The sequence below is a fragment of the Narcine bancroftii genome, chromosome 1 (assembly GCF_036971445.1).
Source record: "Narcine bancroftii isolate sNarBan1 chromosome 1, sNarBan1.hap1, whole genome shotgun sequence".
In the NCBI taxonomy this organism is placed as follows: domain Eukaryota; kingdom Metazoa; phylum Chordata; class Chondrichthyes; order Torpediniformes; family Narcinidae; genus Narcine; species Narcine bancroftii.
The window spans coordinates 161,261,291-161,278,709 of NC_091469.1; the positions used below are offsets into that span (position 1 = coordinate 161,261,291).

The 17,419-nt window shown below is 41.8% G+C and overlaps 1 protein-coding gene across 8 annotated transcripts in view; it reads right to left on the bottom strand.

The window, feature by feature from the left end:
* The window catches only part of LOC138735618 (rapamycin-insensitive companion of mTOR-like), a 265,357-nt gene that overhangs the window by 98,227 nt on the left and 149,711 nt on the right, over window positions 1–17,419 (bottom strand). For all 8 annotated transcript variants that reach the window (XM_069883715.1, XM_069883709.1, XM_069883692.1 and 5 more), the window contains 3 exons: window positions 15,645–15,780; window positions 14,493–14,692; window positions 10,604–10,730 (listed from right to left, as the gene is read on the bottom strand). In XM_069883715.1, the coding sequence (XP_069739816.1) occupies window positions 10,604–10,730; window positions 14,493–14,692; window positions 15,645–15,780 (463 nt within the window). The remainder of the gene's footprint in view (window positions 1–10,603; window positions 10,731–14,492; window positions 14,693–15,644; window positions 15,781–17,419) is intronic.

The window sequence follows — 17,419 nt, forward strand, 5'->3', positions numbered from 1 at the left end:
CAACCAAAAGATCTTAACTGGCCTATCAGGGAAAGCAGATCATAAACACACCAATCAGTGCTGAAGGGGCTTTGACCACTCCCCTCAGCTTGAGAATAAAAGCAGGGCTGTGAGCCCAATAAAGCTCAGCGTTAACGACACTCAACTGGGTTCATGTCATTCTTTCTGGGAACAGCGGGTTCTTTCCGAGCTAACCTGCATGGAGCTACAACCTCTCCTGTGCTATAGGCTCCACAGCCTATAGCTTGTAGCAGCCAGCTACAGAGGATTCATTGGTTAGGGGAAATGACAGGAGATACTATGGATGAGTTAGACTCCAGGTTGGTATGTTACCTCCCAGGTACCAGAGATATCTCAGATGGAGTTCATGGCATTCTTGTGAGGGAGGGTGAGAGGCCAGGTCATGCTACACATTGCTAGTAATGACACAGTTAAGAAAAGGAATGATGTCCTGAAGAGTAAATATAGGAAGTTGGGAAGGAAGCTAAAAAAGCTGCGAGAATTTGCATGCCCCAGCTATATTAGCCCATTAAACAACCCCCCTAGGGCATGGTTCTCAGTCCCGCCAAGGTTGTAGACCGTCTATTATTGGCTGAGGGAGGGAAGATTCGATTGATCATGGCGTAGGTTTATATAGTTGGCTCAACATCTGGGCTGAAGGGCCTGTACTGATGTATTTAACTGCAGGTGCTGGAATCTTGGGCAATGTGAAGCTGGAGGGACTCAGTGGTCCAGACAGCATCTGTGCAGATAAATGATCAGTCAGCATTTCAGGTTGGGATCTTTTACTGAGATGCTATCATGGATTCCAGAATCCCAAAATTCACCAAACAATTCCAAATTTTTATTTTTACAGGTGTTTATTGCCAACTAATTGCCCTGAAAATCTGGTGGTGAGGCACAGGAACTCATTCGCAGTAGGCCATTCAACCCCTTAGTTTGCTCCAATGTTTAAGATCACAGCTCATCTGATTCAAACCTCAATTCCACATTCCTATCTACCTTTCACCTCCTTGATCATCATGTACTTATCTACCTCTGCCTTCAAAATGTTCAGACTCCTGCTTCCACCCATTTAGAGGAAGAGTTAAAATCTCAAGACAAAGAAATAAACAAATTCAAATCGTGTATCTCTTTGTTTTTGAACAGTGGTCCCTAATTCTGGATTACTCCACAAGAGAAAACAGCTTCTCAATTTCCACTACTGGATCCTTGTGGATGTTCTAACCAAGACCCTGCTCAGTCTTCTAAATTCCAAAGGATCAAAGGCTAACCTGCTACCTTTTCTTCAAACAACAACCCGCCCATTCTGGAACATCTTTTCTGAATACCTTCCAATATTAACATCCCTCCTTAAATGATATGGCCAAGACCAAACTCAATGCCAGATGTTGTCTTCCAATGCTATACAACTGAAGCATAACCTCTGATGTAGATAAGGTTCTTAATGAATGCTTGTCAACTGTCTCACATTGCAGATGACGCTGAACTTAAAACTGACAAGTGTGAAAGGCTAAGCATAGCAACGATTAAAGAAATGAACCCTCTTGAAACCAGAGAAACTGCCAAGCCCGGGTGAAATATATCCCAGTTTATTACTGTACAAGAACACAGTAAGAGTGGACCACTTGGTTCTCAATCCCACTCCACCATTCAATGTGGGTTGATCTGCTCCACAATTCTCTTCTAAGCCAGTTCCCTTTCACTCTTAATTTTCTGATCTTTCATTATTTATAGGCTTCCTACAGAATTTTGGGCTGAAGAATTCCAGAGATACACCACCCTCTATGAGAAAAGGTTGCACTAAGAAGTTGATCGAGGACTTCTGGAAGGGATCCAGCAGAACACAAGGGTGTCCTCATCAAGGGTCAGCAGTGGAGAGCGTAAGGAACTTTAAATTCCTGGGTGTCAACATCTCTGAAGACCTATCATAAGCGGAACCATAAGACAACGGAGCAGAAACAGGCTATTCACCCAACTGAGTCTGCCCCGCCATTCAATCATGTGCTGATCCATTTTCGCATTCACCCCACTATCATGGGGTCATCTTGTCGATGCAACTATGAGCAGGAACACCAGAGGCTATACATATTTCATGAGCAGGTTCAGAAAATTTGGTAGGTGTAGCGTGGAAAGCATTCTGACTAGTTGCTTTACAGTCTGGTATGGAAGTGCCAACGCATAGGCTACACAGGGTTGCAAACTCATCCAGTGCTATCATGGGCTTCAGTCTTCACTCCATTAAGAAGCAGTGTCTCAAGAAAATAGCCTCTATCATCAAGGACCCTTACCACCCTTTTCTCACTGTTACTATCAGGAAGTAGGTACAGGTGTACCCTGTTTTCCGAAAACTCGATTACAAAAATTCACTTTTACGAAGAAAGCAGTGTTCAATTTTACGAAAGGTTTTCCAATTTTACAAAAAAGCGGTCAGTGCATGGCCGGCGGGGCTGTAAAATCTCAGAGTCTTCCCAATTCTGATGAATGAAACTACACTGCACATACATTATTTCTACCTTATATTGACCGAGAATTTATCATAATTCCTGCTTTTACCATCGGTTAGTGTTATTTTAGGTTTTAGGTGCTATTTGGTATGATTAGGTGGTTTCTTTTCTGGATCTGAGAATGCTCAAAAATATTTCGCACGGAAATCAATGGTAATCGCTTCTTCACTTTCTGTCATTTTGGCTTATCAAAGGTTCTGTAGGAAAGCTCTAGTTTTGGAAAGCGGGGTATACCTATACAGGAGCCTGAAGACAAGGACCCAGTACTACAAAAACAGCTTCTACCCCTCTGCCATCAGATTTCTGAACAATCATTTTTTGCACCATATAACCATTTACAGAGCGGAAACAGGCCATGTCGGCCTTTCGAGTCCACACCGGTTCACTTGAACAACTCCACTAGCTCAATCCTCTCGCTCTCTGCCAATATCCCTCCAACCCCCTCACCTCCATGTACACATCCAACCTTCTCTTAAATGACCAATTATTTATTTTTTTTAAATCCTGTATATATGGAATTGTATTTATTGCAATTTTACAGACACAATGTCCCGCATCGGACTTGTCAGCCACAAACGAGCCTGCAGCTGACGTGGACTTTTTACCCCCTCCATAAATCTTCGTCCGCGAAGCCAAGCCAAAGACAGACACAATGCACAATCCTGCTGCTGTAAAACAACAAATATCATGACCACATGTTCATGGCAATGGAGCTAATTCTGATTAGGTTCCTGTGCATCTCAGTTCTAAATGACTGTCTCCTTACCTTGTAAATGACTCCTTATTTAAAATTCCCCCTGGAGTGGAAACAAAAGGGAGAAAAATTGCCTGGTGCCAGTCAGATAATTGTAGGACTGCTGACAGCAGGGAGGAGAAAATGCACTTAAGGCATACACAATAAATGGTAGGGCCCTAGAGAACATTGAGGAACAGCAGATGGTGAAAAAGGAGCAAAATTAGGACTGGCAGGCTCTGGAATAACTTATTCCCCTAGGTTGTGAGACAGATGAACAGTATCCAGAAACTGTGAAAATCATCCCAAATATCTATATAGATTATATTTATGTGATCATTGTGTACAGTATCTTGTGCAGGCCCCATGGTCTGGAGAGACACTGTTTTGATAGGTTGTATATAGACAATCAGATGGTTATAAAGGCAAACTTGGACTGTGAAGGCAAGTATTCTCAAGTACAAGTATCAAAAAGCAGGAAGTTGTGGCACAATGAAACAAAACATTTGTTAGGGTCCTGAATGAATAAACCACGCTACAGGTAGTATATCATTGCACTAAAACAGAGATTCACCAGGACATTCCCTAGGATGGACTGTTTCAGTTATGAGAGACTGGTTGGTTTGTCTTGGAGTAGAGGCTGAGGTTTACAAAATTTTACCGGCATAAATATGGTAGATAGCAAGAAACTTTCCCTATATAGAACCAGAGGCCATAGGTTTAAGGTATTGGGTTGGAGGTTTAGTGCGGATTTTTGAAAAAGCTTATATATATGTATGTATGTATATATGTAGTCCCTCTGAGGGCTAGAAGGCACGATCTCAGCTTGGGAGAGCATCTTTCACCCTGAAGGAGGAAGAGAGTCTCTCAACATTTAAATATCAAGATGTAAATTGATTCATCAAGGCCTAAAAAAGCTACCGCAGCTTGATACATGGATGTGGAGATTGTTCCATTTTTCCATAAATATGGGGCAAAATCTGGCAAATGCAACAAAATAGGAAAAAAATTGTATAAGGATAAAAGTATAATTTAAATGGAGAAAGGATGCAGAAAGCAGCAACACAGAGGGATTGTGCATCCTGGTGCTTGAAAGATATATTGTTAGCACATCAGGGCAATTGGTGAGAAGGAATGCTAATGGAATGTTGGCCCTGATATCAAGTGTGTTGAAAAGGTTCCATCTATTCACTCCACCCAACTGAAAACATGCTTGCATTCTTGCTTCCAATTCCGAAGAAGGGTTTTTCAGGTTAAATATCCTGCATCGGTTTCTTTTTTTCTGGTGCTAAATTTTTGTTTTGGAATTTTAGCCTCTATTATTTTGCACTAAGTATTAAAAGTATGTTGACTGCTTGGCACTTCATACATGCTCTGCCACTCCAACAGATCATGTTAGACCATAAAACAATACAGCACAGTACAGGCTCTTCAGTCCATAATGTTGTGCCAGCCTATGTAAACCTACTCCACAACAATCTAATCACATTCATAATTTTTCTTACATCCATGCAAGAAGCTTTTAAATGCCCCTATTGTACTAGCTTCCAGCACCAACCCTGGCAATGTATTCCAGCCACCCAGCACTTTCTGCTCAACAATTTCACCTCTGACATCTCCCTTAAACTTTCCTCCACTCACTTTAGACTGATGTCCTCTGGTATGTTCTACTGTCCCCCTGGGAAAAGGTGCTGGCTGTCCAATTCTGATCTATGTCCCTCATACTTCTATTAAGTCTCCTCTCATCCTTGATTGCTCTAAAGAGAAAAGCCCTAGCTCTATCAACCTTGCCTCATAAGACACATTCTCTAATCCAGGCAACATCCTGTTAAATTTCTTCTCTATTCTCTCCAAATATCCACATCCTTCCTACAATGTGACCAATAGTGAATGCAATACTCCAAGTGTGGTCTCACCAGAGTTTTACAGAATTGCAATATTACCTCATGGTACGTGACCTCAATGCCCAACTCGTGAAGGCCAGCATACCATACACCAGTGGTTCTCAACCTTTTTCATTCCACTCACATACCACTTTACGTATTCCCTATGCCATCAGTGCTCTGTGATTAGTAAGGGATTGCTTAAGGTGGTATGTGGGTAGAAAGTGTGACAGATTATGTTGTGTTTGTATTGTATATAGATATGTTTTTTGGGAGATAAATTGGGGCAGGTTTTTTAGTGGAGGTCACATAAAAAAAGATCTTACTTAAAGTACCGGAGCTCTGCTCATGCTAGACAGTCTGGCGCCATGAGCCTTTACAAAAGCTTTGGAGGGTGCCCAAGAGACGTCACTAATGGATTGTTGTTTACAAAAAAGCAACAGATGAAAAAACTCATCAGAGCCACAGGCTGTCTGGTTGGGAACTTGCTGTTCTAAGAGGGTCATGTGGTTTTGCAAGCAGAGAGAGAAAAACAGGCTTTCTCTCTGAGAGAGAGATTCAGTGTTGAGGAGCTACAGACAGCAGCAGCAGGGACTGGAACAGGACAAGCTGGAAAACCTGTGGAAAAACCCCATTTGGAAGATGGGTTGTGAGTGCTTAGTTCAGCCTGGTCAAAGCCCTTGTGGTTCATGCAAGAGGAAAGGACTGGCTGCCTAATGTTTCACTTGAAATAAGAGAAACAAAAAGGAACTCTGTAGTGACCTGAAAGAAAGAGGTTATCCTCTAGAAAGCCCTGATGGGCAAGTTTCTTCGTCAAGACACTGAAGTGGCTGATTTAAAAAGTAATCAGTTGTGCGTGTTGAGGAACAACAAATTTCTCTCTGAAAACGGCCAAGAACCTTCCCGAGCAGTAACCATTTACCTTTCAAGCACCAAAGCCTGGTGAACTTTCCTGAACTTACACACACAGTACATACACGTGCACTTAGAATTAAAAGGGGGTTAAGTTAGGTTAGTTAAATTAATGATGATAAGTTAAAGTTTGATTCTGTTTCCATGTATAAAGATAATTTAAAAGCAACTTTTGCTTAAGTAACCACTTGTCTTGGTGAATATCTATTGCTACTGAGTTTATGGGTCCTCTGGGCTCATAACAAAATAAAAAGTTTGAAAACCACTGTTTTAATCCTACCTAATTGACTCATTATGTGCATGGTTTCATAACGCCAAAGGAAATGGGCCAAAGACAATTTTTTCAAGCCAAATATTTCCGTAACCATTGGGTCTAGAGCAATGATTCTCAACCTTCCCTTCCCACTCACATCCCACCTTAAGCAATCCATCACTAATCACAGAGCACCGATGGCATAGGGATTACTTAAAGTGGTATATGAGTGGAAAGAAAAAGGTTGAGAACCACTGCCACATACCTTCTCAACTTGCACAAAAACCTTGAGGGACCCATAGGCCTGGACCCCAATACCCCTCTGTTCCTGTAGAACGGTGAGAATTCTGCCAGTAACCCCATTCTCTCTCTGTCTTGTGTTTTTATTTTTATCACAGTGCCTGCAGACTTTTGTATTTTACTTCTCAATCTTATCTACATCCTGTTGTAACCTTCTATACTATCCATACCACCTCCAGTTTTTGCCAATTTCCTGATCAATCCTTCCACTTCTTCATCTGGGTAATTTATAAAAATCACAAAGAGCAGAGGTCCCAGAACAGATCACTTCAAAGCTTCACTAGCTACTGACCTCCAATCAGAATTCACTCTATCTCCTACCACACTCTGCCTTCTGCAGCCAAGCCAATTCTACATCCTGCAGGCAAGCCAATTCTGCATCCAAGTGGCCAGGATTCCTTGGATCCAATGCCTCATGATTTTCTAAATGAGTCTACCATGGGAGACTTCATCAAACACTTTATTAAAATCCATATCCACCACTTCCACACACCTACCTTCACCAATTTCTTTTGTCACCCCCATAAACTCAATTGGGCTGATAAGGCATGACTTGCCCTCTTAACCTATGGTTGACTATCCCCAAGAAGACCACGATGATCCTAAATCCTCTGGAGGTGAATCTTTGCCATCTCTCTCCGGAACTATCTCAAATCTATTAAACCAATGGGCGTGTCACCAAACTCTCATCCACACATGCCTTTCCAATTTCCCATGGTTAGATCAATCGTTCCCATCTCCCATGTGGGCCCCTCTACTACATATTGCCAGAGGAAGCTTTTCTGAACACATTTGATAAATTCCACCCAGTCGGTCTAAACCTTTCGCACAATGACTTTCCCAGCCAATGTTTGGAAAGTTAAAATCCCCCTTATGACAACTTTATTTGACTACAGCTGGCACCAACCTCCTAGCATGTTTACTCCTCTAATTTCCATTAACTATTAGGGGCCTGGGGTACACTCCCAACAAGGTAATCATGCCTTTTTCGTTCCTCAGCTCCATATAGAGAACTCGTGGGCTGACCTATCTGTAATGTCATCTCTGATCACTGCTGTGACATCCTCCTTAACTAACGATCCCCCAGCACTGTCCCTCATGAAGCACTGAACTCTGGAATGTTGAACCTCCAGTTCTGCCCCTCTCTTAGCCAAGTTTCAGTAATGGCACGGGCTTTTCCCAGGTGCTCCAGTTTCCTCCCACCCTTCAAAACGTACGGGGTTCTATGGTAATTGTATGGCACAGATTTCAGTGGCTGGGATCAGCTTCTACCATGCTGTAAATAAAAAATATAGAGAAAATCCCACCTGCGCACTTCTGCTAAACATGCCTGACTGGATGTTGGTCTTTCTCTGGTTCAAGTGCAACCCATCCATCTATCTTGAACAGATCACCTCTCCCCAGAAGAGATCCCAATGATCCAAAAACCAGAATCTCTGTACCTTGCACCAGTTCCTCAGTCATGAATTTATTTGGCCTATTTTCCTATTTCTAAGTTTATGAGCACGTGGCACTAGGAGATCCCCAGAGATCCTGCTTTCAACCTCTTACCTACGCATCTCTTCTGTGATCACCTCTACCATTGTAACACTGATTTACCTTCAAACAGCTGTTTCCCTATCACTTTTGCTTAATCTCCACCTAATAAAAGTTACCTTTCACCAGTCTGTATATTCCAAGTTTTGAGTTTTCACAAGTTCGCTAAATCTTGGGTGCCGACATCTCCAAGGATCTGACCTGGAGCCTCCACATTAATGCAATCACAAAGGTGGCTTGCCGGCGGCTATATTTTCTGAGATGTCTGAGGAGATTCAGTACGTCACCGGTGACTCTCATAAACTTCTACAGGTGGACCATGGAGAACATCCTGGCTGGTTGGTATGGAGGCACCAACTCTCAGGACAAGAATAAACTCCAGAGGGTTGTTAACTCGGCCAGCGACATCACAGGCACCTGACTTCACTCCATCGAGGACATTGACATGAGGTGGTGTTTTTAAAAAGCAGCCTCCATCCTCAAAGATCCTTATCACCCAGGCCATGCCCTCTTCACTCTGCTACCATCAAGAAAAAGGTTCAGGAGCCTAAAGACGAGTACTCAATGGCACAAGGACAGTTTCTTCCCCGTTGCCATCAGATTCCTAAATAACCAATGAACCAAAGACACTGCCTCGCTTTTCATGCACTGTTATTTTTTATAGTAACTGTAAGCTGGTTATAATATGATACTGACAACAAACCCTGAATTTTCTTGACAATAAATTCTGATTCTAATTTACACCTGTGATCAGAGTCTCTAAGGTGCTCTTCAACTGCCATTATTTCCACTTGTTCAAATCTATTCCCAAAACCAAGTCTGGTACCGCTGCTTATCTTGTTATGTGTTTGGAATTTTCTCTCTTGTATACGTTTCAGGAATTCTACTCATTTTACACCCTTCTTCTGGTATTGTGCCAAACAATGTTAGGCAGCAGTGAGCAATCTTCTTGAAATGGTGCAAATATTGATTTAATCCAACACAGAGCATGCTGTACCTTATCATAGAACAAAGAAATCTACAGCAGGACATCCTCTTCAGCCCAGTGTCGTGTCAACCCAATAACCTATTCTAACAACTGCCTAAAATTTCTTTACTGGATTATCTTCCATTTTACTCAATTCCCTGTTTCTATCCAATAGTCTCTTAAAAGATCCTATTGTACCAGTCTCCACCACTGTTGCCGGTACTGCATTTCATTCACCCACCACTATGTGTGGAAAAATGTACCTCTTAAATCCCCTCTATACTTCCTCCCAAGCACCTTAAAACTGTGCCCATTTCAGCCCTGGAAAAAATCATCTAGCCATTCACACGACCAATGACTTTCTTCATCTTATACATCTCTATCAGGTAATTCTTCGTCCTCAGTCACTCCAATGAGAAAAGACCAAGTTCACTCAACCTATCCTCAGAAGGCATGCTCTCCAATCTAAGCAACATCCTTGTAGTTCTTCTCTGCACCTTCTCTGTAGCATCCGCAATCTTCCTGTGATGAGGTGACCAGAAATGAACATATTTCTCATGGGGTCTAACCGAGGACTTGTATAGCTGTAACATTATCTCACAATTCTTGAACTCAAACCCACGGTTCATGGAAGGCCAGTAGGCCATATGCCCCTTAACAAAACTCTCAAGCTATGCAGCAGCTTTGAATGTCCTATGGACACATAAACCCGAGATCTCTCAGTTCTTCCACACTTCTCAGAGACCACCCATTAACACCTCCAAATTTGACCTACCGATATGAACTACTTCACACTTTTTCTGGTTAAATGCCAATGCATCCTTATTAATGTTCCTCTGTAACCTTTCGCAATCCTCCACACTATCCAAAATGCCATCAACATTCCTGTCATCCGCAAACTTGCTAACTCACCTTTCCACTTTCTCATCCAGGTCACTTATTAAAAAAAAATCACAAAGATGAGGGGTCCCGGAACCCCCTGCCAAACACCACTGGTTACTGACCCCCCCCCACAGTATACGAACCATCTACAACCACCCTTCTATGGGCAAACTAATTCTGTATCCACAAAGGAAGGCCTCCTTATTTTCTGAGTCAGTCTAGCATGAGGAACCTTATAAAATGCCTCAATAAAATACACACCAGAGCACAACTATTATGTGGGACAGAGGTCTTCGATAAGGCAGACAAAGTTTGGAAGCTGAAATATCTGCGTTCTTCACCATGGGAAAACCTTATGCAATTCGTCCTAAAGAATAATCCATCTTCGTTCTAAACATTTCTATATCAAAGATAATGTGGATAGAGGAATAAACCCAGTTAGGCCAAACAATTTATAGTATAACTGGAGTACACATGCATGCCTTTATTCCCCCTGCATTCAGCATTAAAATCTCCAGACGAGATGGATTTCAGATCATCAAATAAATGCAACTTTCAAGATTGGCCAGTTTTCACAAAAGATTAACAGCACATAAAAGACACTAGCTCACCAATTTTAAGTTTACTTACATCTGTGGCTGACGTAAGGACTTTGGACAGAATAACCCTGGACAAGCCGTCGCGGCTGTAGTCTAAAGTGGAGACTGTTAGCTTTAGCACATGGTCGTAGTTCTTCAGAGAACAGAGGCTGAGCAAACTACAGAGAGGGGAAGAGATCAAGTTACATAAGACTGCAGTCTCCTCACCACTCTACACATCTGTACAGTATCTTCAAATGCTTCCTCAATATCAAGCTATGTAATCCTTCTTCAAAGTCCCGTTACACTGTCACAGCATTTGTCACCTCTGTTGCGGCAGAACTCACGAATCCCTGATGGCTTGCACCATAATATTCTGAAAAAGTCTGTGCATAGATTTTAATCTGAGGTACTTTCATTGATCCCAAAACGCCCTCATGAACTGGAAAATATAAACCCATGGCTCAGAGAGAAGTCAGGGAGTTATAATAGACCAGAAAATGTTAATAAAGAAAATAAAATTGTACTTGTGCAGTTACAGCACACCCTCACAAAAGGAAGAATTGAGAGATTCAGATGTCTTACTTGGTTAAAAAGCACAGCATGGACAGGACAGGGAAATACGGTTTACTTACAGCATTCAAAATGGTGCCCCAGAGGAAGATGAAGGGAGCTCATGAGATGAGTGGTGGCATTTTAGCTTGTATTTAACAGAATGGTGACAGTAATAATAAAATTATTCACTAATTACTAATAGTAATGTACATCTCATGCAATGTTTCAAACATCAATTTAATTTGTAATTTGTATCACACTTGGTGGGAAAGTGCACTATCGTCAAAGAATCCACAGGGAAAACCACAGGAGAACACATGAAAAGGCAGCAGAGGATGAAGTAGAACATTGACATGTGTACGACTCCACACGAGAGGGGTCAGAGACCCGACAGTCAATCCTGCGCTGATTAATCTCCCACTCAGTCCCACCTCCCGGCCTTCTCCCCATAACCTTTGGAGCCCTGGCTAATTAAGAACCTATCAATCTCTGCATTAAATACTGTGCACCCAATAACCCGGCCTCCACAACCACCTGTTGCAATAAACTCCACAGATTTACAACCCTCTGGCTGAAGAAATTCCTCCGCATCTCTGTTCTAAGTGGACACCGTTCAATCCTTGTCCCAGACTCTCCCACCATAGGATACAACCTATCTACATCTACTCTGTCCATGCCTTCCAATATTCAAAATATTTGAGAGATTCCTCCCTCATTCTCCTAAATTTCAACGAGTACAGGCCAAGAGCTGTCAAGCTCTCCTCATATAACCTTTTCATTCCCAGAATGATCTTTGTGAACCTTCTCTGAATCTGCTCCAACATCAGCACATCTTCTTAAATGAGGAGCCCAAAACTGCTCACAATATTCCAGTGAGGTTTTACCACCTTCCCTACCGACACCCCCCCCCCAAACCCACCCAGCAATGCAATCCAGGCACCCACCATTCTCTGTGCAAAAAGACTACCCCTGACCACTCTCCTAAACTTTCCTCCACTCACCTTATGCAGATATATCCTCTGCTATTTGTACTGTCACCCTGGGAAAAAGTGCCAGCTATTCACCCTATCTATGCCTCTCATAATCTTGTAGACCTCCATTATGTCATCTCTCATCCTTCACTCCATAGATCAGTGGTTCTCAACCTTCTTTCCACTCACAAACCACTTTAAGTACTCCCTAAGCTATCGGTGCTCTGTGATTGGTAAGGGATTGCTTAAGGTGGGATGTGGGTGGAAAGGGAAGGTTTGAGAACCACTGCTCTCTACCAATTGATACTGAAATGTTTTGCTTGAGAAAAATTGTCATTGGCCCATTTCCTTTGGAGTTCTGAAACCGTGCACATAACGAGGCTATTAGGTACGATTAAAAAAGGAAATGGGACAATGACAATTTTTCTCAAGCAAAATATTTCAGTATCAATTGGTAGAGAGCAGTGGTTCTCAAACCTTCCCTTTCCACCCACATCCCTCCAATCCCTTACCAATCACAGAGCACCAATAGCTTAGGGGGTACTTAAAGTGGTTTTTGAGTGGAAAGAAGTTGAGAACCACTGGCATAGAGAAAAGCCCTAGCTCTGTTAACCATGCCTCACAAGACATGCTCTCCAATCCAGACAATCCAGTAAATCTCCTTTGCACCCTCTCCAAAGCTTCCACATCCTTCTTGTAATGAGGCAACCAGAACTGAACACAATATTGCAAGTGTAGTTTTACAGAGCTGCCACATTAGCTCACAGCTCTTCAATTCAATCCCCTGATTTACAAAGGCCAACATACCATAGGCCTTCTTAACTATCAACCTATGCAGCCACCTTGAGAGATCTATGATTTGGACCCCACAGTCCCTCTGTTCTTCCACACTGTTAAGAATTCTGCCATTAATGATGTATTCCACCTTCAAGTTCAACCTTCCAAAATGCATAATTTCACACTAATCTGTACTGAACTCTATCTGCCACTTCTCTGCCCAACACTACATCCTATTGTAACCTATGACAACTCCTACACTATCCACAACACCTCCAACCTTCATGTCATCTTCAATCTTACTGACCCATCCCTCCACTTCTTCGTCCAGTTCATTTCTAAAGATTCACAAAGAACAAGGGTCTCAGAACAGTTCCCTGCAGAACCTCACTTGTCACTGCTCTCTGGGCAGAATACTTGCTGTTCACTACTACTCTCTTCTTTTTACAGGCGTCAATTCTGAATTGCTAAGGTTCCATGGATAGTCAAAACACACCGAAATGCTGGAAGAACTCAGCCAGTCTTTCCAAGGTTCCAAGGATCCCATGCCTCATAACTTTCTGAGTCTACCATTGTCAAATGCCTTACTAAAATCTATATACATCACATCTACTGCTCTATCTTTATCAATTTCTTTTGTCACTTCAAACCCAGCCTAGCCAATATCTCCCAATGACTGAAGTCCTCCAACCAAGACAATATCTGGTGATTCTCATCTGCACTCTCTCCAATGCAACCACATCCTTCCTAGTGTGGAATCTAATCTGGGTGTTATAAAGATGCCACATTACATCTCAATTTTTATATTCAATTTCCCAACCTCTGAAGGCCCTCACCCTAACTTTCAGGGAACAATGGAACTCCCAAAGCCTCTCTGCTCATTTGCATTTCTTCCAGCCCTATCATTTAGTGTGTTTGTCCTCTCGCTATTTGACATCCCAAAATGCATCATTTCACACTTGATAGAGCACATTTCCATTTACCATGGCTCCATCCTAAATTCTATAACCTACTGTGTGCAAGTATTACAATGTACAGTCGCTGCAATTCAGCCACGACTCCAAAAAGTATTCTCAGTGGCTCAATGAGAAAACACCAAATTATTTTATGGGGTTGCAATGAAAAAAATGGGAAAATATGCTCCAGAAAATATCAGAAATAATTGCAAAGGAAATGGAAGTTGGCACTTGTGGAGGCCAAGTTATTGGGTGCATTTAAGGCAGAGGTTTAATGGGTTCTTGATTTGCCAAAGGATCAAAGATTTATGGAGAGAAGGCTAGGAATTGGGGCTGAGTGGGAAAGTGGACAGCTCATGATTAAATGGCAGGGCAGACTCATTAGGCTATTTCTGCCTCTAGATCTTATTTAACAACATAATATCAACCAGAGGAGCCCACCAGAAGTGATCCTCAGCAGTTAATCTTTGATGGATAACATCAGAAGTTGTAGGAGAAAGAAGGGATCATAAACAAAGGTTCCTGGTACTACTTTTTCAATAATAGGTGGAACCCAGAAAATACTCAAGGAACTTTTAAGACCATTTTTTTCTTCCCTATCAGATATGCCACTTGGAAAAGTTTGGATCATCAACATTATTTTATTTACCTCATTAGCAGAGTCAATTCAACTGCAACTTACCATTGAAACATACTGCATTTCTCCAACATCTTAACCCCATGTGGGTGAGCAGACAGTGTACCGATAAGTAGAAAATAGTGTTGGCTGAGGGTGTTGAGTAAACCATTATTTTGCAGGCTTCGCTCAGGTTTAAGACCAGATGAAGAGGAGAGCCACTGCACAATGTCCTTCACCAACTCCTCCAGATAAATCTGACCATCCTGCACATTAGGAAACAAATCACAGACAATGCTGAATTCTGCATCTTTCTGAAGCAGGAATCCCGATGAAGGGCCTAGGCTACCCTTTCTCCTATGGATGCTGCATGACCTGCTGGGTTTCTCCAGCAACAATAAAAGTGCAGCATCAGCCAAAAATATAACTGGCAATTTCAGATCCATCAACACCAATCCCTCCACCATTCAAACTGCTCACCTCTTCTTGCTTCTTTAGAAAGGTGGCACTGTTAAACTGTGCACTGGTCACTCCTAAACCCCAATGGCTACATTAGTTAAATATTGGCCCTTCTTAGGGATTTTTGTTAAACTACTCACTATCCTGGAGAAGATATTAGTTTGACTAAGAAGTGTTCCCTCATGCATTAGTCTTCAGACTCTCTCCAGTTTGTTAATATTATACACGTTGCATCTCTGCGCTTTCCTCATTTGTTCAAACTATAACGGTTTCTACAACATCCTCCAATAATAAGATAGCTGGAATCCAGTGAAAACTCACAAGGTACAACAACATAGCACATATGCATATTTTATTTGCTTGAAGATGAACATTTTAAAGCTATTTCCTTCTTCATTCAGACATGCCATTTGGAAAAGTTTAGATCATTAACATTATTTACTCAAAGAAACATCCCCTTCAACTTTAACTTACCATTGAAACACACTGCATTTCTTCAATTTCCTATCTAAAATCAACATCACCTCAGCCTGTGGTCTCAGCACTTCCCACAGCTATTCTCTACTTTTTTATAATCTATGGCCTACTCAGGATTCTGCTCAAAGTTTATAGGCTCCTCTTTCCTATAAAGCAGCAAAGTTCAGTTGGTTTCTTTCATACTTCTACTGACTATGTAAATAACAAAAAAAATTATCCACGGCCCCCATTGAGAATGGTTGAAAAATGCTGAAACAAGGATATTATTTCCATCAAGCTCACCTCATTGGACTCGAGAAGAAACTCAATAAACTGGCAGCCCACTACCGTCAGCTGCTTTCCCATCGCATGATCCAGCTCCATGTTAGCATACAGCTTACCGCTGGGTTTGTAGAAGTATAGCAGTCTGCGGACAAACCTAACCGAGAGGGGAAATGCAGAAGTAGTGATTAATGAGAGAGGAAAATAATAGAGGCAGCAAAAAAATGTCATCATGCAGAAAGATGAACTGAGCAGGTGATAAAGAAGAAACATGCTTTTTATATATTCATTCACAGGGCATAAATGTCAGTAACAATGCCAGCATTTAACAGCATTCATACTTGTTCCTGCAGAGAAGGCAGTTAAGAGTCAAACAGCCCGTATGTAATTCCAGACTTGGTAATGTTGGCAGATTCCATTTCCTGAAGCAATTATTAAATCTCAGGAGCTTTTATGACAATTCAATCATTACATTGTTTTTATTGACACTAGCTTTTTAAATTTCAGATTAACTAAATGAATTTAAAATAGCCCCTCTGCTGTGGTACGATTTGAACACATCTCTTGCTCAATATTCTCAACCTCGTGGATTCAGTATGTTAAGCACGCTGATGCCGTATCCTTAAAAGACACAAATGTTCTGCAAAGTTGTTATTGAAATAGTGACTGCATACTGTTAGGTCTGCTTTGTTCATGAATGAGTGAGTCAAACACCAGACTGAGTCGAAATCAAGGTTCTTTGTTCTTTATTGCCGGATTGTAACACTTGCAACTAACGGTGTTAGTTGGAGAAGGCGCATTCTGCCGTTATCAGCAAGTGGTGTTTTTTATATACCTTAGGATACGTACTTAGTAAATTATCATACCATGACATTGTCCAATTAATAAACTGTTGCTGTCCCTCTCTGCTAGCCTCTTGCACATCAATTTGTCATCCCCACTCTTATCTTGAGAGTACAAGGTCACAACTGCATCTTGTTACGGCCCAGCACTGGGTGACTCCCTCTACATTCCCAGCTCATGATGTTTTTACCTAACAATACCTTACATAATGCTTTGTTATGATACGAGTAGGTGGATGACTTGAACCTTTAAAAATTACTGACTTTCTGATCAACAAAGTGACAACCGGACTAGAAAATCCAAATTATAGTCAGTGTATTTTTATGCAGGAAAATCGCATTGTGAAAAAAAAACTTTAGAGATACAGCATGGTAACAAGCCCTTTATGGCGCCAAACAAATACACCCATGTGGCCAATTAACCCCATATATCTTTGGAACCTGGGAGGAGACTGTAGCAGCCAGTGAAAACCTATTAGGTCATGGGGAGAGCGTTCTCTCCTGTCCTTACAGACAGTGATGGATTTGAATCTGGGTCGCTGGGCACTATAATAGCATTTTGTTATAGAACACTTCGGCCCTTGATGTGGCACCGACCCACATATTCCTAAAAAAATAAGGACTAAATCTTCCTTACCCATACCCTCCAACCAGTGCCTGTCCAAGAGTCTCTTAAATGTCCCTAATGTTTCAGCCTCTACCACCATCCCTGGCAACGCATTTCAGCACCTGCAACTCTCTGCATTTCAAAAGAAATTACCCCTGATGCCTCGCGTACACTTTCATCCCTTTGTACATGTATCCTCTAATGTTTGCTGATCCTGCCACGGGAAATAGGTGCTGGCCGTTTATCCTTCCAAAATGCATCATCTGCCACTTTTCTGCCCATCTTTGCATCCTGTCTATATCCTCTTGTAACCTTTGACAACCTTCAGCTCCATCCATAACTCCTCC